The sequence below is a fragment of the Podarcis tiliguerta genome (assembly GCF_965153285.1).
Source record: "Podarcis tiliguerta genome assembly, chromosome: 13".
NCBI lineage: Eukaryota > Metazoa > Chordata > Lepidosauria > Squamata > Lacertidae > Podarcis > Podarcis tiliguerta.
In genome coordinates this window covers 5,792,079-5,819,850 of record NC_139546.1, presented here as the reverse complement: position 1 = coordinate 5,819,850, position 27,772 = coordinate 5,792,079, and the positions used below count along the sequence as shown (strand labels likewise).

General features: G+C 46.4%; 1 protein-coding gene and 1 long non-coding RNA gene across 11 annotated transcripts in view; one reads left to right on the top strand and one right to left on the bottom strand.

Annotated features, from left to right (window-relative positions):
- Positions 1–5,877, bottom strand: part of EPHA5 (EPH receptor A5) — a 245,705-nt gene extending 239,828 nt beyond the window's left edge. For 7 of the 10 annotated variants that reach the window (XM_083407520.1, XM_083407522.1, XM_083407527.1 and 4 more), the window contains exon 1: positions 5,777–5,877. In XM_083407520.1, the coding sequence (XP_083263646.1) occupies positions 5,777–5,873 (97 nt within the window). In that variant the 5' untranslated portion in view covers positions 5,874–5,877. Of the gene's footprint in view, positions 1–4,183; positions 4,204–5,776 lie in introns of those variants that run through there. The other 3 variants (XM_083407529.1, XM_083407521.1, XM_083407525.1) reach the window with 2 other exon arrangements.
- Positions 1–27,772, top strand: part of LOC310661666 — a 651,353-nt gene that overhangs the window by 391,962 nt on the left and 231,619 nt on the right. The window lies entirely within an intron of this gene.

Here is a 27,772-nt window from a genome sequence, read left to right as displayed (position 1 = left end):
AAACTACTTGGCAAAGCAATACCTGAAACACAGCTTATCGGAGACAGTGCTTATTATTTACTATTTATAATATTTCACGACTGTATGGCTTTCAAGTGCTGCTTGTACATGCTATTTGGTGCACATAAAATGGCACGCTAACAGTGCAGCCCTATATATGGCTACCGGGGGTGGGGAATTCACTGAGTTCCAAAGGACTTCCTCCCAAGTAAGTGAGTGCAGGATTGTAGCCTACAAGTTACAATACATGCAATTAAACAAACAGTAATACCCTTAGCACAGGCATCACCAAACTCGGCCCTCCAGATGTTCTGGGACTACAATTCCCATCATCCCTGACCACTGGTCCTGTTAGCTAAGGATGATGGGAGTTGTAGTTCCAAAACATCTGGAGGGCCGAGTTTTGGGGTGCCTGCCTTAGCAGCACATCTGAGCAGCAAGTACATTTTTTTTAAAAAAAAGAGCTAGGTCTTGACCAGTAAAGTATAGCAGTGATGTCATTAGAGTGCTAATCAAAAACCTATTTCAGCCTTGCATTGCTTTCTGGAGAACTTGACGAGTGCTTTTCAACTTAGCTGCTTTAAAGTATCACTGCTGATCCACTCATAATTCTGAAGAGCAGGCAGGTTAACTTTTAGAAATCTCTCTTTCCAGAACCAAATCCTCTAACATTCACTCAGATGTAACAGCGATATAATATTTGTTACAAGGCCACAGAAAATTCCAATTATTAGCTCTCAAAGAAAAGCGGGGTGGGAGGGGGGAGACCAGTGCCCTTACAAAGCCAAGCGATTAAAGATCTTTGCCGGAAAATTAAACTTCATAAAAATAAAAAAAAGTCTATTTGAATTATACAGCAAGATTCTTTAATAGTTTCAAGACTCGTTCATTTTAATGGCGGAGAGTTAAGAATATGCCAACTCGCTGAAATCAATGAAATCTTGATTGGGCCCATAATCTTTTTTTAAAAAAAAACTGACACTGGTTATGAAAGTGGAGGGGGGGGTAGTTTAAGCTTTTTCCATCAGCCTTCAGAACCAGCTCAAGTGATCCTCAGTTCTATTCCACATGTTGGAAGGAGTACAGCTACGCTCCGGGGAGCTGAACTTCCAAGGACCCTAGAAAAAGGACATTAGTGACTATTGTCGCAATGAATGGTGGCTGTCTCTCTGCAAGGCGAGCCACTTCCAGAGACAGTGTTGTTTGGTCATAATTGGCCAAGCCACCCCCTGGTGTGCAAAGCATTTGTCAAATAATGCCTGTTTACAAATAAACTTCCAAATGGTACCAACTGGCCATTAGCGAATAAACCATGGTTCACTTCTAATGCCATGCCCCTCGTAAAAGGGCAGGAACAGAGGCAGCCAAGTAGAGAAGGTGCAACAGTCCTGTATCTGACTACATAATTCATTGGTTATTTTCCAACGTTCCTCCTGCCCTCTTCCAAATTGGGCTGTGCAGTTTCAAGCCAATAACCTGCTCAGTTCCACAAAGTCAGTCGTTCCTGCAGCGCGTATGTTGACTTTGTAGGATGTGACTAGGATTAATTTCATTTTGCCGTGCTAATGAAATATTAGGAGGGCATAACTGAAAAGGCTTCCCACACATCTCAAAGTTATGAGCTTCAAAGATACACTGCCCCAAAAAGATGTATCTGGGAAAACAGTCTGTTACAGCAGCTCTGACTCTCTCCCAGAGCTGAAATTTTCAGTCAGCACTGTGCACACAACTCTGGGCTTTTTGACTGAGTACTTTCCAGTCAGAAACTATGTTTTCCTAAGGGAACAAACCCATGCTTTCCATCTAAGCAGAAAGACACCCAGGCCCCTCACTAAAACATGCTGCACAGAGCAAAGTTATAGCATCAACTGATTTCTGCCAAGGCATAAATACAATCACATCCTAGCTACGGTATATTTTGCCTTCCTCAATCCATCTTTCTGGGAGTGCCAACTTTTTGAAAACACACACATACAGTATATTGTATTTACAAATACAACTAATTGCCCATCAGGAAACACTGTCAGTCGAGGACTTAATTCAGAAATCGTGCCACACCATGGTTGAGGAAGCCAAACCATGATATGGTGTGGCACTGCATTGGCAAACCGTGGTTTGTGGTCATCTAGCAAATAAAAAGCCACAATATGTGTTAAATGCACTTTGGTGTAACATATGCTTTGACAAACTGTAGCCATGCTACTTATCCATCTCCTTAGGTCACTATGTCTAGAGACGAGTGCTAAATAGGGGAGATCCTAACCATGGTGACCTTAGGTTAAAGGACCCCTGACCATTAGGTCCAGTCGTGGCCGACTCTGGGGTTGTGGTGCTCATCTCGCTTTATTGGCCGAGGGAGCTGGCGTACAGCTTCCGGGTCATGTGGCCAGCATGACTAAGCCACTTCTGGTGAACCAGAGAAGCACGGAAACGCCGTTTACCTTCCCACCAGAGTGGTACCTATTTATCTACTTGCACTTTGACGTGCTTTCGAACTGCTAGGTTGGTAGGAGCAGGGACTGAGCAACGGGAGCTCACCCAGTTGCAGGGATTCGAACCACCAACCTTCTGATTGGCAAGTCCTAGGCTCTGTGGTTTAACCCACAGAGCCACCCGTGTCCCTTGGCCTTAGGTTGCAAATTGTAATTAGCACAAACCACCATTTGGGTTTATTTCCAAACTGATCCCATCTCTCTATATAATCAGCAATGGAGACCTGGCTTAGGAGATTTCTCCCACAAAGAAAGGACTCCCAGCATATTTCACAACCATTCTCCTAAGTAAGATGCTTGTGAACATTTTCCAAGCCCCAAATCCACCAGCCTCTCATTACCATATCAGTGCAGATCATGGGGGGTGGGAGGTGAGCAAGATAAAATCCCTTTGTGTTAGAAGTGCCTAATATCTTCCATTCAGTCATCCAGATGATAGCATTCAGCACAGAAATATTATTCCATGAAGGGCAGATCAAACAGTTCAATCAAACATCTATAGACCACAGTTATTCTAATTATTGAGGCTAACGCCCCATGCAGAAGTATTCATGTGTTACAATAACTTATTCTAACAGCAAACTCATGTGTTCGGTGCCGACAGCATTGCAGCCAAAAAAGGGCAACTGTAGGGTGGAGGAGATATCCCTGAGGTTTGCAAAATGACAGTCTTGAAACCGGGGGCAGTGAAGGCTAAACACCCTCAGTAGCCACAGAAAGGAAATGTCCTGCTGAGAGAGAATGGCTGACAGGAACACTGCAGCAGTTTGTTGCAGACCCCACAATTTAGGCTTTTCCGTGGGGGGTGGGATTACACCTATAAAGAAGGTTTTGTTTTGTTTTGACAAATCATTTTCTTCTGGGTGATGGTCTTTCTCTCAGCTCACATCACATAGAGGCATTGCCAGTAAGGCTTTGACTATCAAACCACGCAATATAACAAGACCAATCCTCATCTATATAAGCCAGCGACAAACCTTGTTATGCGTTGGCTTCAAAATAAAAGAACTATTAGGTGCCAATAATCTTCCAAAGGCATCTGGCTTTCCTGTTGCAGAATTGCTCATTTACTGTCCTGTTCCCAGCACACACAAACACTCCCATCAGATCTCACTGTATCTTGATTTCATTGCACGGCAAAGGCTATCATCCCAGGAATTATGAAAGTAACTGAAAGAGATAAGAAATCCCACTTCTCTTTGGCGGCAGGTTTCCTCGCCACTCGCTGAGGAGTTTCTGCTCCCCCCCCCCCACACACACCTTTGACCCAACACATGCAAAAAATGACATCTGAGTCTTATAGCCCCCACTTAAGCCTGCCATACTAGAATCTGGAGGGGGGAAATGCTATAAAAACAGGGGAGGTCATTTATAAGCACCTCTTGCTACAGACTTCATACAGCTCAAGTTAAGTGAGCAGAATGAACTGGCTTTCATACACATGAAGTAGCTCTACAAATAAGTCACTTTGTAGTTATTTTTCCATCTAAACGCATACTATCCAAGCCGTTCCCATACCCTTCCACCAACTCACACGTAGGAATTCTAAAGGCGCCTCCAATTTTTAATTTTATAAAATTATATTAAAAAAATTATAGAGGGGGGGTGTGTTCAGCTGATAAGCGCTAGGAATAAGACCTGCCAACTATTGCCACCGACGCAGACATATGCCTTAGGAAGGGACAGGAAACCTGCTTGATGGATGCTGGGTTTTTCTTTGCTCATCCTAGCTCCACAGAATCCATGGGGAAGCACTTCTCCCAGACTAATCCCCTGCACTCCAGAAGAGCCATCTCCACAGCCCTACACACTGAATCTTCTTCCTCACTATGTGATCCTGCCAGCCCAAATAAGACAAAAACGGTATTGAACAGCCCACTGAAGCAAAGTCTTCTAAGCCTGCGGCGGCCACCACAATCATGGAAAGATGATGAAATCATGTATGATTTAGCTGAGATTCCTGCGTCATAGGGGGTTGGTCTAGATGACCCTTAGGGATCCCTTGCAATTCTGTGAAAATGGTTCTTTCTGGACCATCAGCTATCAGTGTGAGTCGTATTCAGAAGGCCCTTGTATTCTGCAAAACAACTACCACCCCTTATATTGTATGTATAACCAGAAGTTGTTTAGACTAAAATGCAAACAAATCTTCACTCGCACACTTGCAGTGAAAGATCAGGAAAAAATTGCCCATAGGTTTACCTCTAGGTTTTTAAAAAACCTTATTATTTTTTTCCTCCACTGCTTCAGTATCAACAAAAGCCAAGCATGTAGGCATTAAAAGCAGGTGAAGATATTCCTGGTCTGGGGAAAAAAAGCAATGGGGAAAACCTTCACTGGGGAGATTTCTGCGTGGATGTAACAGGAGCCAGGCAAGTTCTTTCCCCCGCAAAAAGTGCTGCTCTTATTCACCCCTCTACCCAGAGCTCCCCCCCCCTAAAAAAAATGTTTAGGGGTACTCTCATTTCCCTACTCATCATGTTGAAATGCTGCCCCTCAGTGAGGCCAAACTTAGATTCACAAAATATTATGGAGTGTGCATACCCTCCTGCGTACCCCCAGAAAAAAGCACTGCCCCTACCAGTCGGGAGGATGAGAGGGCAACTGGGGGCGGCGGCGGGGGGAGGCGAGAGAAAAGCGAAGGCGAGAGAAGCTGTTGCTGAAATTATCTTAGAGATGAGAGGGGGGAGATGGAAAAAGAAGAGCTCGCTTCATGCCAGTGCTTTGCCCAAGCTCCCATCTCCAGCACCGCTACCTCCCATCCGCAACAAACCCGGGAAGATGTGTCAAACCTACGGCCAGGGCGCCCTTGAGCAGGTGCAGAGTGCATTGCCTCCCGGCGCCTGTCTGATACGGCGGAGATCGTGGGCACAATCCCCAGATCGGAAGGGCATGAGAATCTTAATCTCAGGGTCGTGGGTTCGACCCCCGCGTTGGGCAGATTTCTGCATTGCAGGGGGGCTGGACTAGATGACCCTCGTGGACCCTTCCAACTCTCCCATTCCATCACGAACTCTGCCGGACGAGCCCCAAACCCCTCTCCTCACCCCTGAGAAGACGGGCTGGGAGAGAAGAACCAACGTGGAGAACGCTGCCTTTTTTATTTTCATCCTTCCCATCCGGGCAGCTGGATGGACTGCGCCTCCGAAGCCCCGCGAAACCCGATGCGGGCCGCCAGGAAAGGGTCACGGGCGCCCCGATAAGCACTCGCTCGCTCGCTCGCGCCCCCCCCCCATGCCCCGCTACGCCCGGCGCCCTCCCCATCCCTCGCCCGGCGCGCTCACCTTGGCTGCCGGCCGCGCTCCGGAGCGTCCCGCCGGGCAGGAGCAGCAGCGGCAGCAGCACCGCCAGAGGCGGCGCCGGCGGGCGGGCGCGCAGCATCCTCGCTCCGCCCGGGATGGGCTCCGCGCGCGGGCTGCTGCTGCGGCGGCGGCTGCCTCGGCCGGGTCGTCGTCGACCTCCTCGCCTTCTCCTCCTCGCCGGAGACGCTGCGGAACCTCCTCGGCTCGGCGTCTGGCCCTGCAGCCGCTCCTCCTCGTCCTCCGTCCCGATAGCGAGCGGGGATGGCGACGGTGTTGGGAAGCCCCGGCGGCGCGTCTCCAGCAGCGCGCCCGAAACTCCGAGCTCCTGCTTCGCCTTGGTGCTGCTGCTGCTGCGCGCAGCCACCAGCGCGGCGGCGGGGGCAGGGGCGGCGCGCTTAGCCCCGCCCCTGGCTCCTCCCCTTTCCTTGACGGGCCCCCCTCCCCCTCGCTAGCATCGCCAAAAAGGTGGAGCTGCCAGAGGGTCCTCTCTTCTGACCCCCCAAGCTGGTTCCCAAGGGTGCCAGCGCGCGGCTATGGAACCAAATGGTGCGCCTTGCTTGCGCGCAAAGTGGGGAGGAAGAGGAATGTTTTTGGTTTTCTTAAAGCATTTATGAAAGCGGCCCTCGAGGATTCTCGCATGAGCTGCTTGGGATTCCCTCTCGACGGCCTTGGAAAGGCGATCGGCGTCCTGACCGTGCGCTGCGCAAACGGTGAGCTGGAGAGCGCGGCTTGCCCGGGGCGAGCGGGCGGCTGAATGGCAGAGGCAGTCTTCGTGAAGGACATGCGAATAAGTTGAAGGAGACCGACGAAACGAATTAACATAGCGACCCATGTCACGATCGGCGCGTAGGCAGGATTGGCACATAGCTACGCAAATGTCAGATGGGGGTCACCTGGCTTGCCAGTGGTACATGTGGAAAGCAAGCGCACGCCTTGCCAACAGTGTGATGCAGCAGCAAAAAAAGCTAATGCTATTCTAGGCTGCGTCAGCAGAAGTATAGTGTCCCGGTCAAGGGGAGTAATAGTCCTGCACTCTATTTGGGATGTGGGTGGCGCTGTGGGTTAAACCACAGAGCCTAGGACTTGCTGATCAGAAGGTTGGCGGTTTGAATCCATGTGACGGGGTGAGCTCCCGTTGCTTGGTCCCTGCTCCTGCCAACCTAACAGTTCTAAAGCACATCAAAGTGCAAGTAGATAAATAGGTACCGCTCCGGCGGGAAGGTAAATGGCGTTTCCGTGCACTGCTCTGGTTCACCAGAAGTGGCTTAGTCATGCTGGCCACATGACCTGGAAGCTGTACGCCGGCTCCTTCGGCCAATAAAGCGAGATGAGCGCCGCAACCCCAGAGTCGGTGACGACTGGACCTAATGGTTAGGGGCCCCTTTACCTTTACCTTTATTCTGCCCTGGCCAGACCCCACTTGGAGTACTGTGTCCAGTGCTGGGTGCCACAATTTAATAAGGATATTTGCAAGCTGGGATGTGTGCAGAGGAAGCCCACCAAGATGATTAAGGGTTTGGAAACCAAGCCTTATGAGGAACGCTTGAAGGACTTGGGTATGTTCAGCCTGGAAAACAGGAGCCTGAGAGGAGATATATGATAGACATCTTCAAATATCCGCATGAAGGATAGAATCATAGAATTGTAGAGCTGGAAGGGACCCTGAGGATCATCTAGTCCTCTCTCCTCCGTCGCCAAGCTGACGCCTTTCTGAGAAGCCCACAAGCACAAGGCCTGCTGTTTTCTGTCCCCGATCCTAGAGGTAGTATACCATTCCTGTTCCACACTACACTTTTAAACACTGGGCTTCCTATGAAGAACCCTAGGAACCCTAGATTGATAAAAGGTGTGGGGAATTGTAGCTGTGTGAGAAGAAAACTAAAGTTCCCAGGATTTTTTTTGTTGGTGGAAGCCATGTGTTAGGCATCCTTAGCCAGCCCACGTGACATGAACAAACTTTTGTAAAATCAAAACTTTTGATTAAAACAAGGTTGTCGTAAAAAGAAATACAGTGGTACCTTGGGTTACATACGCTTCAGGTTACATACGCTTCAGGTTACAGACTCCACTAACCCAGAAATAGTGCTTCAGGTTAAGAACTTTGCTTCAGGATGAGAACAGAAATTGTGCTCCGGCGGCGCTAAAGTGGTGGTTCAGGTTAAGAACAGTTTCAGGTTAAGTACGGACCTCCGGAATGAATTAAGTACTTAACCCGAGGTACCACTGTAATAAAATACAGCAGTAGAAATAAATAGCAAGAATGGGTAAACAACAGCGCACAGCGGGGGCGGGGGGCAGAATAACATCTTGTTTTAAAGGTATGACCAGTGTTTTTAGGGGAGCTAAGAGTTTAGAATGGCAGTTACAAGTTAAGGAACAGAGTTACCAAGCTGTGGGCTGGAGAGAGAATCAAAAAAGCAGGATGCTGACGTCTGTTTTTGAACCTAGTACTGTGGCAATGGGAGAGGCCAGAACCTCTTCCAATGGAGATTCCTCCATTGAATTCAGGTTGTATATATGTGTAAATAAACCATGGTCATAAAGACATCCCAGAACTCTGCTGTGCCTCATTGTCAAAAAGGGAACACAGACCCAGGAGCAGACTTGGGTACAATGGCGCCCTGTGTGAGCCCAAAATTTGGCACCCCTTCCTAAAGGTGGGTAAGGAGGCTTCTGACTTTGGGAAAGAGGCACAAGGGCTCTGGCAGGATTCTAGAGCCCTACCACTTCCTTCCCAAAGCTGGGAAAGCTCTAACTAGGTTTTGGGAAGGAGCTGGGAGGTCCCTAGGAGCTTGCCAGAGCCTCGCATCTCCTTCTCAGCACCCAGTGGGGGCACACAGCCCTAAATCTGCCCCTGACAGACCCTGGTAAGCGCATCTGGTACCCCTGGAATCTCACACCACTTAGAGATTGGGGTGGCATGTAACAATATGTTGCTTGGGAGCTCAGCTTTTGTGTTCGTGTCCTGCTTGCAGGTTCTGTCAGGGATCGGCTTGGCCAAGAAGAAGAAGAAGAAGAAGAAGAAGAAGAGTTTGGATTTGATATCCTGCTTTATCACTACCCTAAGGAGTCTGAAAGCGGCTAACATTCTCCTTTCCCTTCCTCCCCCACAACAAACACTCTGTGAGATGAGTGGGGCTGAGAGACTTCAGAGAAGTGTGACTAGCCCAAGGTCACCCAGCAGTTGCATGTGGAGGAGCATGTGGAGGAGCGGAGACACGAACCCGGTTCACCAGATTACGAGTCCACCACTCTTAACCACTATACCACGCTGGCTAGTGTGAAAGCAGGATGGTCAGCTAAATGGAAGACAAGCAAACTATGGCCAGTGTACTGGAAGAAGCAAAGATCACCAGTGTCAAAGCAATGATTCTTCAACATCAACTTCGTTGGACTGGTGATGTTGTGCCTGATTATTATTCTATTCCGAACTTTAAAATGGTAAGCATAATGTGGGTGGTCAACAAAAGAGGTTTAAGACTCTCTCAAGGCAAATCTTTAAAAAAAGTTGCATAAACACCGATAACTGGAAAACGCTGGCTTGTGAGCGCTCCAAATGGAGAACAGCCTTCACCAAAGGTGTCATGGACTTTGAAGACGCCCAAACTCAGGCCGAAAGGGAGAAACATGCTAAGAGGAAGGCATGCTTGGCAAACCATGATTAATTCCCACCCAGAAACTTATATCCCCACTGTGGAAGGATGTATGGATCCAGAATTGGCCTCCACAATCACTTATGGACCCACTGTTAAAAACGGTGTTTAGGGAAGACAATCTTACTCAGCTACAAGTGATCGCCAAAGAAGAAGAACAAGACTAGATGGGCCTCTAGTCTGATCTAGCAGGGCTTTTCTCCTGTTCTCTTCCCAATAAGTCCTTTGGGGCTTGCCAACAGAGGAGATGAAACCAGAGATCACTTTGCTTGGAGCTTGCCTTGCCTTGTCTCCACATGCTTTGCTGAGGCTCTCAAAATGATTCGTGAGGAGGAAGTCATGCTGAATCTTCTTCAGCGAGGCCTCTTCTGTTCTGCGCTCTATAGTTTTATCTTAAATAATGCTATCCACCAATTTACTGGGAACAGAAGTTAATCTAACACCTTGCGATACCACAGATCCCTGCTGCATCTCTTATTAAATCTTGGCATTGTGTTACCTGAATTCCAGTCCTCTGGTAGAGATGTTGCTTTTTTTTTAAAGAATACCAGCAATTTAGTATTTGAGTTCTTTCAAGAACTCTTGGGTAGATACCACACTGGCACCCGCTCTGCTGAAAAAATGGGGGTTGCATTGGATGAATGCTCACAGATGACAGTGCTGAAATAAAATTTATTTAGCCTTTGACATTTACTTCGTCTTGGCACTTACAGAGTTTTATAATCTTCTAATAAGTCATCGTTTAGCCTTGCTTAGTACTGGTATACTCTGATGTCTCATCTTTCCTGATTAAAAAAACCCAACAACCTTATGCCTATATCTGTCATTCCCAGAACTCCCACAGTGTCCTTCTGGGAATGCTGTGCCAAAACCAGTCATCCTTCCAGTATAGTAAAGTGAGCAGTTATTGCCATTCAGCTTACAATGCATTTGTTGACAAGGTCTGAACTGCTGCAGGTAATAAATTTTTGCACAACTGTGTGCTATTCAACTGTGAATAAGGGGGCAAGGAAAAGACTTTTCAAAGGCAGGAAGCAGGATTCAAACACAAACAACAACAAAGCAGCTCCATTCTAAAAACATTTGTGCTGTGTATTTCCTTTTTTTGTAATATTTCACAACTACAATGGGCACAATTCAGCACTTTTGTTACGCTGCAATGGGAAAGATTCAAACGCATGCTTAGCATTCACTTTGAAATAATCAGACTTAGAAATATCTAACTTTGGATGCATCAACACAAGCATCCCTCCTTTCTTCTCTCAAGGAAAATGATTTCCACCTTTGACATGCAAAGTTAGTAAACAGCACACAGGCCTGAAATATATGTGTGTTACACACACACACACACACACAAACCCCACATAAACAGGAACCCAGTGTCAGCTGGTCCCCCCTTGAGAGTTTTGCAAAAGGCAAAAAGGTGGAGAATGATGGCAGGTGGTACCAACTTCTTCTAACTTTGTTCCTAACTTCTTCCCTGTTGAGGTCTACAGTCTGCAGAAGAGCTGACAGCCAGTGCCATTCACAGGACTGTATGCTGAAGTGGTCCAAAGGAAAGCAGAGCACTACATTTGCCACCAGCTTAGCTTCAGGAGTTGCTGGAAGGAGGCGCCCAAGGTGCTATCCAACTGTCTTAGGGACTGTAGGGAATAGGTGGCACTGTGGTCTAAGCCACTGAGCCTCTTGGGCTTGCTGATTGGAAGGTTAGTGGTTCAAATCCCTGCGATGGAGTGAGCTCCTGTTCTGTCCCAGCTTCTGCCAACCTAGCATTTTGAAAGCATGCCAGTGCAAGTAGATAAATAGGTACCATTGTGACGGGAAGGTAAACAGTGCTTCCATGTGCTCTGGCTTCCATCATGGTCCTCTATGTAGCGGTTTAGTCATGCTGGCCACATGACCCGGAAAGCTGTCTGTGGACAAACACTGGTTCCCTTGGCCTGAAAGCGAGATGAGCGCCACACCCCATAGTCGCCTTTGACTGGACTTCTGGCGGTTCCCTCACTGCAAGAATCCAAGTTACAGGGAACCAGTCAGAGGGCCTTCTCGGTAGTTGCACCCGCCCTGTGGAATGCCCTCCCACCAGATGTCAAAGCGATAAACAACTACCAGACTTTTAGAAGACATCTGAAGACTGCCCTGTTTAGGGAAGCTTTTAATGTTTGATAGACTATTGTATTTTAATATTTTGTTGGAAGCTGCCCAGAGTGGCTGGGGAAACCCAGCCAGATGGGCAGGGTATAAATAAATTATTATTATTATTATTATTATTATTATTATTATTATTACTACTACTACTACTACTACTACTACTCCCTCCTACCACCTGCATCCTGCTCCTTCGTCTCTGTGCTGCTGCGAAAACTTACAGGCAGCATTCCAGAGTGAGAAGGGCTTACCTCCCTTTCGTTGTGTGAAAGAATTAAGTTTCTATTTCCCTCTGCCTCTTCCTCCCCATCTGCAGATTCCTCTCTGCTGGCCATGTCTCTGACATTAAGTGTTACTTTTTATTTATATTGCATCATGAACATAGCAGCATTTTACAGAATGGCACAAGCTAAAAAGACAACGCTTCTCTGAGGAACCTGCAGCCTAAATTTTCGCCATGAGGACGGGAGAAGCAAAGGAAATCGTGAGCAAATGAGTATAAATGCTAAAGGAGCGTCTCCACCCCCATCGTTCTACCCGGACACTGAGGTCCAGCTCCGAGGGCCTTCTGGCGGTTCCCTCACTGCGAGAGGCCAAGTTACAGGGAACCAGGCAGAGGGCCTTCTCGGTAGTGGCGCCCGCCCTGTGGAACGCCCTCCCATCAGATGTCAAAGCGATAAACAACTACCTGACATTCAGAAGACATCTGAAGGCAGCCCTGTTCAGGGAAGTTTTTAATGTGTGACATTTTAGTGTATTTTTCATCTTTGTTGGAAGCCGCCCAGAGTGGCTGGGGAAACCCAGCCAGATGGGCGGGGTACAAATAATAAATTATTATTCTATTATTATTATTATTATAAATATTTGTTGCTGTTGGAGCTTAGGACGAAGAGACGAGTGGCTTGTGCTTGATAAATTCACCCTTTCAAGGTTCTCAGTTACTGAATTGTGCCTTGATGCCCCCCAAGCTTTGGTCGGAAGCTCTGGTGGTGCTTGTATTACATTATTTGACCTCCTATTTCTGAGCATGCTCTTGCAAATGTCTTACAGTAGGACAACAATGCATTAGGCCTTAATTTAATTTAAAGCATGTTTCAGGTTTTGAACATCTAAATGGATTAAGCTCTTGATCCTCCTTCACCAGCTTCTCCTTTGCTGCCTCTTTATCATTGCCATCTAAGTCTCATCACATCACCGTACTGCCTCCTTCTTTCAAGAGCAAACTTTAATGTCAGCCTCTCCTTTTATTATCACCCATGAAAATATACACTTGGCACAGTCAGGTGTCTTCTTAGGATTTATTGCTGTGGATTAGTTTCCTCTTAATACACTCCAATGTACATCTGCTAATGTTTACTACTAAAATCTATCACTTCATATATTGTGTTACTGTTGCTCTTTGCATCTTTCCTTGAATCTCAACTCTACATCCCATAGAAAGGGGTGGGGGCTGCATCACCATGTTTGAAACCTAACCAGCATTAGGGCAATGAAACTGGACTTTCTCTGTGTGTGTGTGTTACTCAGAAATATCTGGGTACACCTCTTTGGTAGCCAGTTGTTACACAGTTATGGGAAACGGGTGGCACTGTGGTCTAAACCACAGAGCCTACGGCTTGCCAATCAGAAGGTCGGTGGTTCGAATCCCCGTGACGGAGTGAGCTCCTGTTGTTCGGTCCCAGCTCCTTCCCACCTAGCAGTTTGAAAGCACGTCAAAGTGCAAGTAGATAAATAGGTATCATTCTGGCGGGAAGGTAAATGGCATTTCCATGCACTGCTCTGGTTCGCCAGAAGTGGCTTAGTCATGCTGGCTACATACACCGTATGCTGTACACTGGCTTCCTCGGCCAGTAAAGTGAGATGAGCGCCGCAACCCCAGAGTCGTCTGTGACTGGACTTAATGGTCAGGGTCCCTTTACCTTTCACAATTGCTCCTCGCTGGCACACCAGTCCGAAAAGCTGAGGGTGAAGGAAATGGTTCAAAGAAGAAGGCAAGCCTCCCCCGCCCACAGGTCTATGCAGTTGTTTACAATTTTCTTGAGCAGCCAGTCATTTCAATGATCATTCTTGGTTGTCTTTAAAGTTTTTTATATTGCTGTGCGCTGCCCTGTTATTTTGTAAGAGGGTGGTATAGAGACACTTTTTATAAATATAAATAAAATAATCTGCCCAGCTAGGTACAATATAATGTAGCTATGGGAGGGAGGAAACAAAGGGGAAGACTGCAGTGTTTTTAATGCGCACATGAAAAGGGATAGGGGGGTGTTTTGGGACTTTATAACTCCACGGAAGAGTATATTTGCAGGGCTTCCGTTCTGGAGATCTGATGACAGGTAATGAATTTCTCTGTAGAAGCTGTGCTCCCACCTTTGCTCAACTAGTATATTTGGAAATAAACTCAAATAATGAGATATTACAAAATGCCATAAGCTTTCTGTGACTTTCTTCCAAAGCAACTTGAACCCAGGTAACCGCTATACCCCTGAAATTTCTCATTGCTCTGGAAGGAGGGGAGGGTCCAACAGGACAATACTGTGACTTGCACTGAAACTTGGAAATAGGAGTAAAGGAGCGCAATCTAAACCAGGCATAGGCAACCTTGGCCCTCCAGATGTTTGGGGACTACAACTCCCATGATCCCTAGCTAACAGGACCAGTGGTCGGGGTGGTGGGAACTGTAGTCCCAAAACATCTGGAGGGCTGAGGTTGGGTATGCCTGATCTAAATGGCTCTTCTGTTGCACAAGCCCCATGGAAATCAATGGAAGCTGCCCCAAACATTTAGAGGGACCGGGGTCAGTTCAAGGTGAGCACTGAAAAGGAACATCAACCATTGACCTGGGAAGAAGGAGGCAAAATGCCAACTTGACTGTAGAGTCAAGGGGAAAGTCCCCAGCTGGAGATGTTTTGGTTATTGGTAGAGTCTGATGGATTTCTGATGTCACAGAGAAATGCGCTGAACTGTTCCTTGAATGGTGGAATGGGCTTTCTGGAAGCTGGCTATCAAAGAATGTGGTGGGACGGGAAATCATGGCAGGACTTAGTAACATGGGATTCTTGGACCAGGGCTTTCACTCAGACGGGGATCAGATGGAAACCAACTTTGCCCCTCTTTCTTTCATGGAAGGGGAACATGCACCCAATGAGCGCCAAGGGATTAATCTCTGGCCTGCTCCCTATAGCTCTTAAATGCCGCCTCTCATTTCCTGGTTCTTCACCGGCTGATACTCACTTGGTGTTTCCTCATCAGCTTCCTCATAATTGCCAATATATAGACTAGGTCTCTGTTGCTTGGTTCCTTTTATCTTAAGCCCTCTGTGGTGGTTTTTAGCACCTCGTTCCTCAGCTCATTGCCCTCATCCAGTCTCAGGTCTGGGGCCACTCCACACATTGGAGGGCTCAGGGCTTCTCCAGATCCTAATCGGGGCAGCTAGCTACCAGGAAGAAATATGCTGGTCAATGAACTAAAGCTTGTGAGTTGCCGCTGAAATTTTGTTTGCAGTAAAACATTAATCAAAATGGGGGGTTCTGGAACATGGTATATGACGAGCTTAAAAAAATGTTTAAGTATAACTTTATAAAAAATACAGAAGCTTTTCTACTAGGGATAACGGACACAGGTATAGCATGAGAAGATCAGAAAATATTCCTCTATGCCACAGGAGCGGCAAGGATCCTAATTGCTAAAAACCTGGAAAAAATAAATTGTGCCAACAAAAAGGAAATGGCAAGACAAACTGTTAGAGTAGATTGAACTGGCTAGATCACAATAGACAAGAATTTCAAAAAGCATGGGGGAAATGCAGAGAATACTTCACAAAACAGTGCCCTAAAATACATACCTGGACTTGTTTTGATTAATGTCTGCCGGAGACTTTGTGGATGTTTAAGTTATAATTAGAAAAATCATAATAATTATTCATAAAGGAAACAGCTTATAAGAAGTAAATAAGAAGGCCAGATACAGGATAAAGGAAGTCTTTTATTTGGTTGTTGGTATTGTTGTATGTTATGCTTATTGTTTGTTATGTTCGCGTTTAACGAGGGAGGATTTCTGTATTGGGGGTGGGGGTGGGTTATGTTGTAAATAAAATTTCCAATAAAACAAAAAACAAAACAAAAAATGGGGGGGGGGTTTCCTCCTCAGGTGAAACCTTTGGTGAATTTCTACCAAAGCAAAAGAATTTTCATGAGACTTGCAACATTGCCCATCAGGATTCCACCCTCTCCTGATTAATGCTGCAGTTTCTGCGAGCCAATTCTTCTTTCCCTCACGAAACATGCCATTGACATTTCCCTGCAATAAGGACTAGAGTGGTGGGTAGTGGTTGAGATAGCACCACCTAAGTCAGGGGTCAGCAAGGTTTACCTTGCCTGGGCCGGTTCACTCCAGTGGAGATCCCTCTGTGGGCCAGATTGCATGGACATGATTTCTGGCACTGCGGAAGCAAGTCCCTGTGCTGTGCTGTGCCGGTTTAGCGCAGTAGGCGAGGACTCACCGAAAGGGGGGCTCGGTTTGGGGGTGGCTCATGGGCCAGTCAAACGACCCCCGCGGGCCATTTGTGGCCCATGGGCCTTACGTTGCCGACCCCTGACCTAAGTCATATTTGTTGAGGTTTTATGAGGGTTTTGCAATGCACGAAACGAGTGTTAACTGGCGTCCCAGCACACCATCTTGCCAGCTCTTCCTTCATGACTTGTGCAGATGTTTCTTCAGGATGATGTAGCTGGAGAGGAGGAGGCAGAAATAGCTGTGAAACCAGTGTGAAATGCTCCACAAACAGCTGCTCAGCAGTGGTTGGTATTAAATGATAGCGTGCTTGGGAATGCTGCTAATTGGGCATTGGGCAGCTGGAGAAAAAGCTTGGTTAACCTCACAGAGCACACAAAGTAATAGAAACAGCTTACAGCAGGGCTGGGAGAATCCCAAATGCCTGTTTGCTCAGGCACCTACAAATTTAGTGATAGTGTGCGATGAAAAATTCCATGGGTTGGATAACCAGCTTCATATAACCAACATGGTTAAATCAAGTTAATGCATGAAGTGGTTGATACCATATAGTCAGCTGTCCTGCCAGGCTTAGCTAGGACACTTCCCCTTTCCTTCGGGAGGAAATGGGTAACCAAACCTATTGTTCCTCCCCAGTCTACCTGTGAACTTCAGAGTCTGGAGAGGTTTGAGCTGGTTGCTTCAGCTCAGACTGCATGGCTGTCACAAGCTACTATTGAGTTCCTGTTTTGGGACGCGGGTGGCGCTGTGGGTTAAACCACAGAGCCTAGGACTTGCTGATCAGAAGGTCGGCGGTTCAAATCCCCGCGACGGGGTGAGCTCCCGTTGCTCGGTCCCTGCTCCTGCCAACCTAGCAATTTGAAAGCACGTCGAAGTGCAAGTCTCTCTCTCTCTGTGTGCATGCTACCCAGAAATATCTGGGTACACCTCTTTGGTAACCAGTTGTTACACAGTTATGGGACATGGGTGGCACTGTGGTCTAAACCACAGAGCCTACGGCTTGCCAATCATAAGGTCGGCGGTTCGAATCCCCGTGACGGGGTGAGCTCCCATTGTTGGGTCCCAGCTCCTGTCCACCTAGCAGTTTGAAAGCATATCAAAGTGCAAGTAGATAAATAGGTACTACTCTGATGGGAAGGTAAACGGCATTTCCGTGTGCTGCTCTGGTTCACCAGAAGCGGCTTAGTCATGCTGGCCACATGACCTGGAAGCTGTACGCCTATTCCCTCAGCCAATAAAGCGAGATGAGTGCCGGAACCCCAGAGTCGGCCACGACTGGACTGGGGTCCCTTTACCCTTTACCTTTACCAATAATTTAGGAACTTGTACCACTTTGTAACAAAGCCAAGTTTTACTGCCTGTGCAACTTTTTTGAAGCACATGAATCTGGCCTTTGGGGAGTTTGTAAGTAAACTATATTTTAACCTACATCGAAGGAAGAGGAAAACTTTCGAAGGAGCTGGGAAGGGCATATTTTAAAGGTCTTACAGTCTATATTTCAACAGAAATAGAGGTCCAGAAGTTTCAACCGGTGCAGAATGTAGCCCCCAAGGTGTTCACCAGCTGGTGAAGGGGAGAACAGAAATACCATAAATAACTTCAGTCAAATCTGATCTGCATTGGTTCATCTTACTCTAGATGCCCCAGATGACTTGGGACCTGGCTATGTGAAGGCCTGTCTCCTCACATATGTTTGTGATGAGCCAGGAACCAGGTGCAATTCACTGTTATGGGAAGCTTCCTGGCTCTCCCTTTGTGCCTGCCCACATCCCCATCTGTACCAGGTACTTGTCAGCCCTTAGCTCTGTGCACCTGACAGGGACAAGGCAGTTGCAAATTCTCCTGGTTGTTTCTGCTTGGGCCCTGTCATCTCCCTCCCTGTCTCACTTGTCTCAAACGTTCCACAAACAGGTGAAGGAGAAGAGCAGATGAAAAGAACAGGTGGGGAGCAACTGAGGGAAGCTGCACATTAGGGGATTTCAAGGTACCGCATAGATCTTCAAGTTGCAGCCTGGCAGTTCTAAATGCAGTCGTGTGTTGAAGAGGAACTCCTAACTGGCTCGCTGAATGGAGATTTATGCTGCTGATCACTTTTCAGTGGCAAATCTTTTTAAGGAAATTATTTCCAAACAAATAATGGATCCCAGCACACAAATCCCAGAGTGTTCCTTTCCCATCTGTGTGAGTCTTCAGTTATCTCCTGCTCTGTTGAAAACCAGTGATGCCTTGTCACTCCTAAACTATGTCACATATTGAAAATTTAAAAGGTGGTGGCAGGAAGTGAATGGAATTTACAACTAACCGAATAACACAAAGAATACGGTACAAAACACACTTCATTTTCATAGTCAAGAAACCTTTGGTTGGGGTTTAGTCTGGTTCTTTTCTTTCTGTATAAGAACAAGCATTAAAGAGGCCTCCTAGCCAGCTCACAGGTCCTTTATAAGTTGGCCCTGGAGAATCTTAACCACTCTCAATTTTACCCGTGGACTGCCATCTGTCCAGATTTGAATTTGCTCTGAACTAATTTTAAGATGCATTTTAATTAATTGATTGTCTGGCTTTATGTTCTTATGTTCTTTGTATACTGTGTTAGTTTTATGATGTTAGCTGCCCTCTGGCCAGGGAGGGCGGGGTACAAATAATAAAATTATTATTACGGGACCACCTCTCCTGGTATATCCCACGGAGGACCTTACGGTCTTCAAATAAAAACATTTTGGAGATCCCGGGCCATGGGAGGTTAGGCTGGCCTCAACCAGAGCCAGGGCTTTTTCGGCTGTGGCCCTGATCTGGTGGAATGCTCTACCACAAGAGACTAGGGCCCTGCGGGATTTGACATCTTTCCGCTGGGCCTGCAAGACTGAGCTGTTCTGCCCGGCCTTTGGCCAAGACACAGTCTGACCCCCTCTCTACTTCTGTAATCCTCATAGAACTCTAGCCCAATGGTTGCCATTAATTTGACTCTGAATTGATTTTAAAATGAATTGATTTTAGAATGTATTTTAATTAATTGATTGTGATTTTATGTGTTATATATAACTGTGTTATTTTTACTGTTGTTAGCCGCTCAAGGGTCATCTAGTCTAACCCCCTGCAAAACAGGAACATCTCCTTTGTCATCATTACTTTGTTCACATGCTAGGAGTTCTACTGAGAGGGTTCTTTCTCTGTTGGAGGATGTGCTCCTTGCTCCTTTTGACTTCTCCTTTCTTCTGATCTAGGTTTTTCCCTTTCTTCTGATGTAGCTGTGACAGTGGGCTCCTTAAATCAGTGTCTAGAGCTGGCGGTGGATGGGGTAAATAAACAATCTCAAAGCAGGCAAGATGAATTTACTGATTGTAGATAGACCAGCTGACCTAGGTAAAGGTAAAGGTCAAGGGACCGCTGACCGTTAGGACCAGTCGTGACTGACTCTGGGGTTGCGGCGCTCATCTCGCTTTATTGGCCAAGGGAGCCGGCGTACAGCTTCCGGGTCATGTGGCCAGCATGACTAAGCCACTTCTGGCGAACCAGAGCAGCACACGGAAACGCCGTTTACCTTCCCGCCGGAGTGGTACCTATTTATCTACTTGCACTCTGACGTGCTTTCGAACTGCTAGGTTGGCAGGAGCAGGGACTGAGCAACGGGAGCTCACCCCGTCACAGGGATTCAAACCGCTGACCTTCTGATTGGCAAGCCCTAGGCTCTGTTGTATAACCCACAGCGCCACCCGTGTCCCTACCTACGAGCAGATAAATTACTTGCTCTGTATATATAGTCATATCCACCCTCTCCTTGAAGTCATCAGGTGTTTCTGGACACAGGGTTACATCTAGTTGGTTAGGCAGCATCTGTAGGCAGGGGGAAAAGATTTACACGATCTGAAGAGAAACCAAAGTATCCCTAATATCCCTAATGCTGCAAGATTGTCACAAGAGTGCCTGGACTAAAATTGTCTATCAAAAACTTCACTCTTGTGGGAAACCCAACCAGATGGGAGGGGTAGAAATAATAAATTATTCAATTATTGTTATTATTAACAGTGACTCACTTTGGGATTTAGTAAAGAAAACAGCCTAATTTGTCACCACCTAAATGGTATCGAGCATCAGAACAACTTGGCCACAATAAGGAACTTTTGCCCATGGTATTATTTTCCGCCTTCTCATTTCAACTCTCTGGCACCCTATCTGCATAACCTGTTGTTGTTGTTATTTAGTTGTTTAGTCATGTCCGACTCTTCGTGACCCCATGGACCAGAGCACACCAGGCACTTCTGTCTTCCACTGCCTCCCGCAGTTTGATCAAACTCATGCTGGTAGCTTCAAGAACACCATCCAACCATCTCATCCTCTGTCGTCCCCTTCTCCTTGTGCCCTCCATCTTTCCCAACATCAGGGAGTTTTCTCTTCTCATGAGGTGGCCAAAGTACTGGAGCCTCAGCTTCACGATCTGTCCTTCCAGTGAGCACTCAGGGCTGATTTCCTTAAGAATGGATACGTTTGATCTTCTTGCAGTCCATGGGACTCTCCAGAGTCTCCTCCAGCACCATAATTCAAAAGCATCAATTCTTTGGCGATCAGCCTTCCTTATGGTCCAGCTCTCACTTCCATACATCACTACTGGGAAAACCATAGCTTAACTTTACAGACCTTTGTTGGCAAGGTGATGTCTCTACTTTTTAAGATGCTGTCTAGGTTCGTCATTGCTTTTCTCCCAAGAAGCAGGGGTCTTTTAATTTCGTGGCTGCTGTCACCACCTACAGTGATCATGGAGCCCAAGAAAGTAAAATCTCTCACTGCCTCCATTTCTACCACATACCAAACTGGCTCTATAATTTGACCTGCGGGAATTCTGTGGGGCATTTTGACAGAAGTCACGAAGGGTTTGATAAGACCGGAATATTTCTCAGTGAGGTTTCACATACTCCAGCAAATGGCAGTGGCACACAACAGTGGGCTACTTTCGCATGATGAATTCTGCATATAAGTTAAATAAGCAGGGAGACAATATACAGCCTTGTCGTACTCCTTTCCCAATTTTGAACCAATCAGTTGTTCCATATCCAGTTCGAACTGTAGCTTCTTGTCCCACATAGAGATTTCTCAGGAGACAGATGAGGTGATCAGGCACTCCCATTTCTTTAAGAACTTGCTATAGTTTGCTGTGGTCGACACAGTCAAAGGCTTTTGCATAGTCAATGAAGCAGAAGTAGATGTCTTTCTGGAACTCTCTAGCTTTCTCCATAATCCAGCGCATGTTTGCAATTTGGTCTCTGGTTCCTCTGCCTCTTCGAAATCCAGCTTGCACTTCTGGGAGTTCTCGGTCCACATACTGCACATGAAAAACGCTTATGTCCCTGTGGAGATGGCAGTACCAAATCGGTGGCGCATGCTCTTCTGGCTTGCACTCTTTATAATGACTTGAGGTTATCACCCCTCTTTTATTGTCCATTCCAGGTCACCCAACCACTGCCACAGTGTCCTTTCTCTTGGCAGATCAAGATGAGCAGGTGACAGCAAAGGTTGCAAGGTTTTTAGCTGAGGCAATTAGAATAAGATCCACTATTTGACTATTGAATCAAAACCCTAAAATGTATTTTATATAATTGACTTTTTATTTCTATTCTTTGTATACTGTATTGTTGTTTTATTGCTATGGCTGATGCAAATAAAGATTCATTCATTCTGTAGCCAGGGGTATATTTTACTAGCTTCAAATTGATTCTCCATCTGTGTTCTCTCTTGGTATTGGACATCATGTTGGTAGCTTCATGTTGATATTATCATGTTGGTAGATTCATGCATTCCACATTGGACTGTTCAGAAGCTGCAGAATACAGCTGAGATTTGGCTCCAAGTGCCATGAACATCAAGAAGCTAGAGGAGTGATTACGGGAACCATATCTTTCTCAGTCCTGGCGCTAGTTATTTGGAACAACCTACCTTGGGTTGTCCAACAGACTTCTACCCACTGATGTGTCAGGCACAGGACCAAAGTATATTTATTTGGTAAGACTTTTGGATAAGTTCTTAATGCTTCTGACTACTTGATCCTGGTTGATTAGTGCTTTATTGTGGTTTTAGCCTTCTTGTTTGTTTTTAGTAATGGTGTATTATTTTTACTGTAAGCTGCCTTGTGGGAGGACACAAATGGAGTAAATAACAAATCAATCTCTGCAGTGATTTTTATTCTGTAACAGGAAACACAGAATCAAGGCAACAATTACCAGAACAGACCATTACTGGATGCACTTTGAAATCCAAACTACATCTGTTGTTAGGTTGTTAAGATAATTTGTTGACTATTTTTAGAGGTAACAGAGGATGTGCAGAATGGAAATGATGGATAAAGAAAAAGGAACTGAAACTGTATTAGAATTAAAAGCACAGAAGGTTTAACGGTATCAGACAACAAACCACAGGAACGTCATCTGTAAAATGAGTTGGAGCTGTACAAGTCATATCCAGAGGCACCTTTAGGAACAGCAAGATATTTGAGATTACAGAAGCACCAGTTCCTCTGGCCCACTGCCTAGTTCAGCACCTCAAGGAGAATGATAATAACAATGCTCTTAAAATATGATGTATTTTGTAATTTAGTTGTGAATAGATCCAAAAGCAGGCCTTGGAATCTTGTTGAGAACCCTGCTGAAGTCTGAAGTGGGTCTCCTGATTATTCTACTGTAGAATAGATTCACTATTCACTAGTGGAATTTTCATTGGGCAAAGGAGTTTAGAGGAAAATAAAGCAAAGTCCCTATGGGTCTCCTTTGAAGGCTGAAGTCCATGGGGATGTTCTGGCTAAATCTGGCATGACAAAGCACAAATCAGGCAGCTGGAAGTCAGGACCATGGACACTTCCCTGTGGACGAAGTATCTTATGCCACATACCACATTCCTTGAAGGTCAAACTACATGCAAGCATAGAATTGTAGAGTTGAGGGTCATCATGTCCAGATCCCTGCAATGCAAGAATCTCAATGATGATGAAGAAGAAGAGTTTGGATTTGATATCCCGCTTTATCACTACCCGAAGGAGTCTCAAAGCAGCTAACATTCTCCTTTCCCTTCCTCCCCCACAACAAACACTCTGTGAGGTGAGTGGGGCTGAGAGACTTCAAAGAAGTGTGACTAGCCCAAGGTCACCCAGCAGCTGCAAGTGGAGGAGCAGAGACGTGAACCCGGTTCCCCAGATTACGAGTCTACCGCTCTTAACCACTATACCACACTGGCAATGATATTATATATGACAGATGGCCACCCAACTGCTGCTTAAATGCCTCCATTGGAGAGAGTCCATAAGCTGCAGAGGAAGTCCATTCCATGGTTGAACAGCTCTTACCATCAGAAACATCTTCCCAATGTTTAGTCAGAATCTCCTTCCTTGTAACTTGAAGCCATTGGTTTGAGTCCTACCATGTGGAGCAGGAGAAAACAAGCTTGCTCCATCTTCCATGTGACAGCCCTTTAGATATTTGAAGGTGTAGTTCATATTAGAAATAATAATAATTTATTTATACCCCGCCCATCTGGCTGAGTTTCCCCAGCCACTCTGGGTGGCTCCCAATCAAGTGTTAAAAACAATACAGCAAATGGGCTTAAATGGAGCACGTTTATTTTGAAGAAAAAGCAGCTGCAGAACCCCCGTCTGGAATGTGCCCCAACATCCTGATTGATGCCTGGTTCCAGTTCCTTTCCCCAAATCCCCCACTACTATTTGCTCCCAAATGGGTTGTTTATTTCAAATACTCACAGTGGCGTAGCGTGGGGGGTGCAGGGGGGGCCGGCCGCACCGGGCGCAACATCTGGGGGGGGGGCGCTCGCACTCGCAGCTCTCTGCCCCTACCTGGCTCACTCACTCTCTCTCACTGCAGTGCTGGCTGTGCGAATCCGATCCGAGCCGCCAGGTCACCGCCCACTGTGGAGGGGAGGGTGCCAGGCATGCGGTGCGGAGAGAGAGCGAGGGACTATCTGGGGGAGGGACAGTGCAGCGGGGGTGGGGGTGCAAATTACTTGCCTTGCCCCGGGTTAGGGGGCGCAAATTACTTGCCTTGCCCCGGGTGCTGACAACCCACGCTACGCCACTGAATACTCATTAAAAATGTTGCTTGCTAACCTTGTTTGCATACCAAAAAGAAAAGCCCCCACCTTTTCTTGCTAGCATCACATTTGGGCTGCATGCGACAACTACTATGTTTGAATCTATGTGTTTTCTCATTTGAGTTGCACCCTCTCTCAAGGGGCAATCTGCGAATCCTTCTTACAATTCCACTCATGAATTGCTTGCCATAAAAGAGCTCAAAGCAAGTTCACAGTAAAAACATCAACAATAGTAAGAATTCTATATGTAAAAACAAATAAAAGCAATTCCAGATGCAAAAACAATTTTGTATCCAGTACAGATACAAGCTGGGATGAAGATCTCCACTTAAAAGGCTTGCTGAAAAATGAAGGCATTCAATGGGAACCAAAAATACAGTAGAGACAGTGCCTGTCTGATGTGTAACAGGACCTGAAGACCTGGTTTGTGTATTGTGCAGATGTCAGAGAATGGTGTGCCAAGATACCAGGGTAGTCAAGGTAGCAGTGTATCTTCATCAGATCCACAAAAATGGAAAACTGTAGCTGTAACCATTTTGCAGTGTTGTATCTCTACCCCTGTTGTGTTTGCCATAACTGCCTTTGCTTCTCTTGGAAGGAGGGCTATGTTAAATAGGCTGGGTACCTGCACTGCTCATACTCACACTCTTTTGTCATTATGCCCTGTGCTGTGGCAGTGATAGTCAGCAAAACCAGTTTGTGGACTATCTCATGATATGATATCATGTGCTGAATTTCCATGGTGATAGCCTGGGTTTCCCCCACCCCAAACCACTTAAAAAGAATAATTCCAAATGATTTCTGCTGTGTGGAACACAATATGTATATACCTCTTCAGCATTGTCCACATTAACTGATTTATAAATAACCTGCCCTGATCAGAAGTCAACTAGGAATCTCAGTTATTTTTTCAGTGCCAAGGGAGATCCTCTGTTTCATTGTACATGAAGCTCCTTTGTGTGGCTCATATGTGTGATATATGGTACCAATAAACTCTTGCATGCCACTGTTTACATCTTTCTGCACATGGAAACATTTATTGATCCCAATTGTGCTACTGTCCTCCTGTCTTTCCTCTTTCCTGCTGACTTGATGCTACTCATCAGTGCTGCTCAGTTGCACAAGCAGCTGAAAGATTTGTTATAAGCCCTGTTCTGTGCCCAATAAGCATGGGACGCCTTTGCCTGATGGCACCGTGGCCCATAGATTGCCAAGGTTTTGCCCAGTATCTTCTCTGTGTGATGGGCTCATGGGAAAAAAGCTGTCCCATGAGTCCTTGCTGAAAAGGGGAGGGGAAAGCCTATATAAGTTGGTTTCCCCTAGAGCTCGTATGGGACATGGGTGGTGCAGTGGTGTAAACCACTGAGCCTAGGGCATGCTGATCAGAAGGTCTGCGGTTTGAATCCCCACGATGGAGTGAGCTCCCATTGTTCGGTCCCAGCTCCTGCCCACCTAGCAGTTCGAAAGTATGTCAAAGTGCAAGTAGATAAATAGGTACTGCTCCGGCTGGAAGGTAAACGGCGTTTCCGTGCGCTGCTCTGGTTCGCCAGAAGCAGCTTATGCTGGCCACTTGACCTGGAAGCTGTCTGCGGACAAACGTTGGCTCCCTTGGCCTATAGAGCGAGATGAGCATGCAACTGCAGAGTCGTCCGCGACTGGACCTAATGGTCAGGGGTACCTTTACCTTTACCCCTAGAGCTCAAAGCCACTTTACTTTGAGAGCTTCCTTTCCACCCACCCTCAGGTTAGAGCCTTCACTGAGCAATTTTGGGTCATTGGTTGACAGGGCCTGATTGGCACTTGGTTAGGGTTTATTTCCTCCTTTCCCTCAGTGAAATTATGGTTTCCCTTTGTTAGGCAGCAGAAATGGCATTGGTCAGGATCAGCATAGTATACCGGGGGGGGGGGCATAAGGGGACTGAGGAGAAGACTGACCATGGCAAACCTAAGTGTGGGTTCGGTATCTGCCTGGTTGGAATCCATGCCATGGTCCCCCAGTGAAACCTTGCTTGCTTGACTTGCACTATGGCAAGGTTAAGCACTGGTTGACTCCCATCATAAAGGTAAGGTAATGGATCCCTGGATGGTTAAGTCTAGTCCAAGGCAACTCTGAGGTTGCGGCGCTCATCTCGCTTTCAGGCTGAGGGAGCCGGCGTTTGTCTGCAGACAGCTCTCCGGGTCATGTGGCCAGCAAGACTAAACCGCTTCTGGCGTGAACACCATGATGGAAACCAGAGCGCATGGAAACACCGTTTATCTTCCTGCTGCAGTGGTACCTATTTATCTACTCGCACTGGCATGCTTTTGCACTGCTAGATTGGCAGGAGCTGGGACAGAGCAATGGGAGCTCACCCCATTGTGGGGATTCGAACCACCGACCTTCTGATCGGCAAGCCCAAGAGGCTCAGTGGTTTAGACCACAGCACCACCCATGTCCCACTACACCCATCGTACGGGGTTTTGTTTGGAGCCATCCAAACCCAGCGGATGCATTCCATCAACGTGGGGCTTGTGGAATGATGAATTGATCCTCCGACCCAATGCCATGCCAACCCTTGCAGTGCCTGCTGTTGTCAATAAAGATTTGGCCCAATTTTATCTCGCTGCTGTTGTATAGTCTGGTTATTTTGCAGCTCTCATGGGTCACATAATGCGCCTGCCTGGGCAAATGATGACTGATATATGTGGCGTATAGACCTATTTGGAACATGTACCAGAGTTGAGGATGACTGGTTTTGAGACTGAAGTTCTTTCAAGTGGATAGTGTCTGCAGCATCTGCAAATTGTGGCCTGCTACAGTGTGAAAGCTTTTCTCTTGGCAACACAGATGAAAACCAGAGACTCCTGTCTTGATATATTTTCCAGTATACCTGCCATTGTTGTGTACTGAATCCACAGAGATCCGGTCCTCCTTGCTTTTCTCTTTTTCTTTTGTCTGTTGCACCTTGCTGTTTAATCCCAGCAAGGTACTACATGGTTCATTGCCCATACTTGCACCTGACATAACCTTGTTATGCGCCTGTTTAGCCCTCAGAATGAGAGTGCTACTCTTGTTGATGGCAAGGCTTCTGTCATTTGCAGTTGATGCTGTGTTAGTTCCTTTGCTTGGCAGGACTCTAGTTGTTGGCTGTCTTCTCCACTGGACTGAAGCGGCATTTGTAGTTCCAAAGGCTCAGTGATTGGAAAGACATTTAGGGTAACATCAACAAAGGTGTTTCCTCTTCTTGTCTTGAACACAAGTCCTTGCTCCTGAACATAAACCCACTTACAGATATATAAACATCATCTATTGCCTCCAAATTTTCATTTAGTCCAGAGTTCCCCATCCTATGGGGTATGCACACTTAGCATTTGAACAATTTGTTTTTGGAAACAGTGCCATATAGGTTCCCCCCTGGCACACATTGTGACACATGGAGTGTTTGATGGAGAACGTGGCTATGATATCTCTAGCTAGCCAAAGCAGATCATTATGGGTTGGACAAATGTTGCTTGTGGATTAGTGCTCAACCTGTAAATGTGTAAGGAAACAATTTATTGCAAAAGGCACTATGCATCTTTAGCACAAGGCAACCGCAGCTGT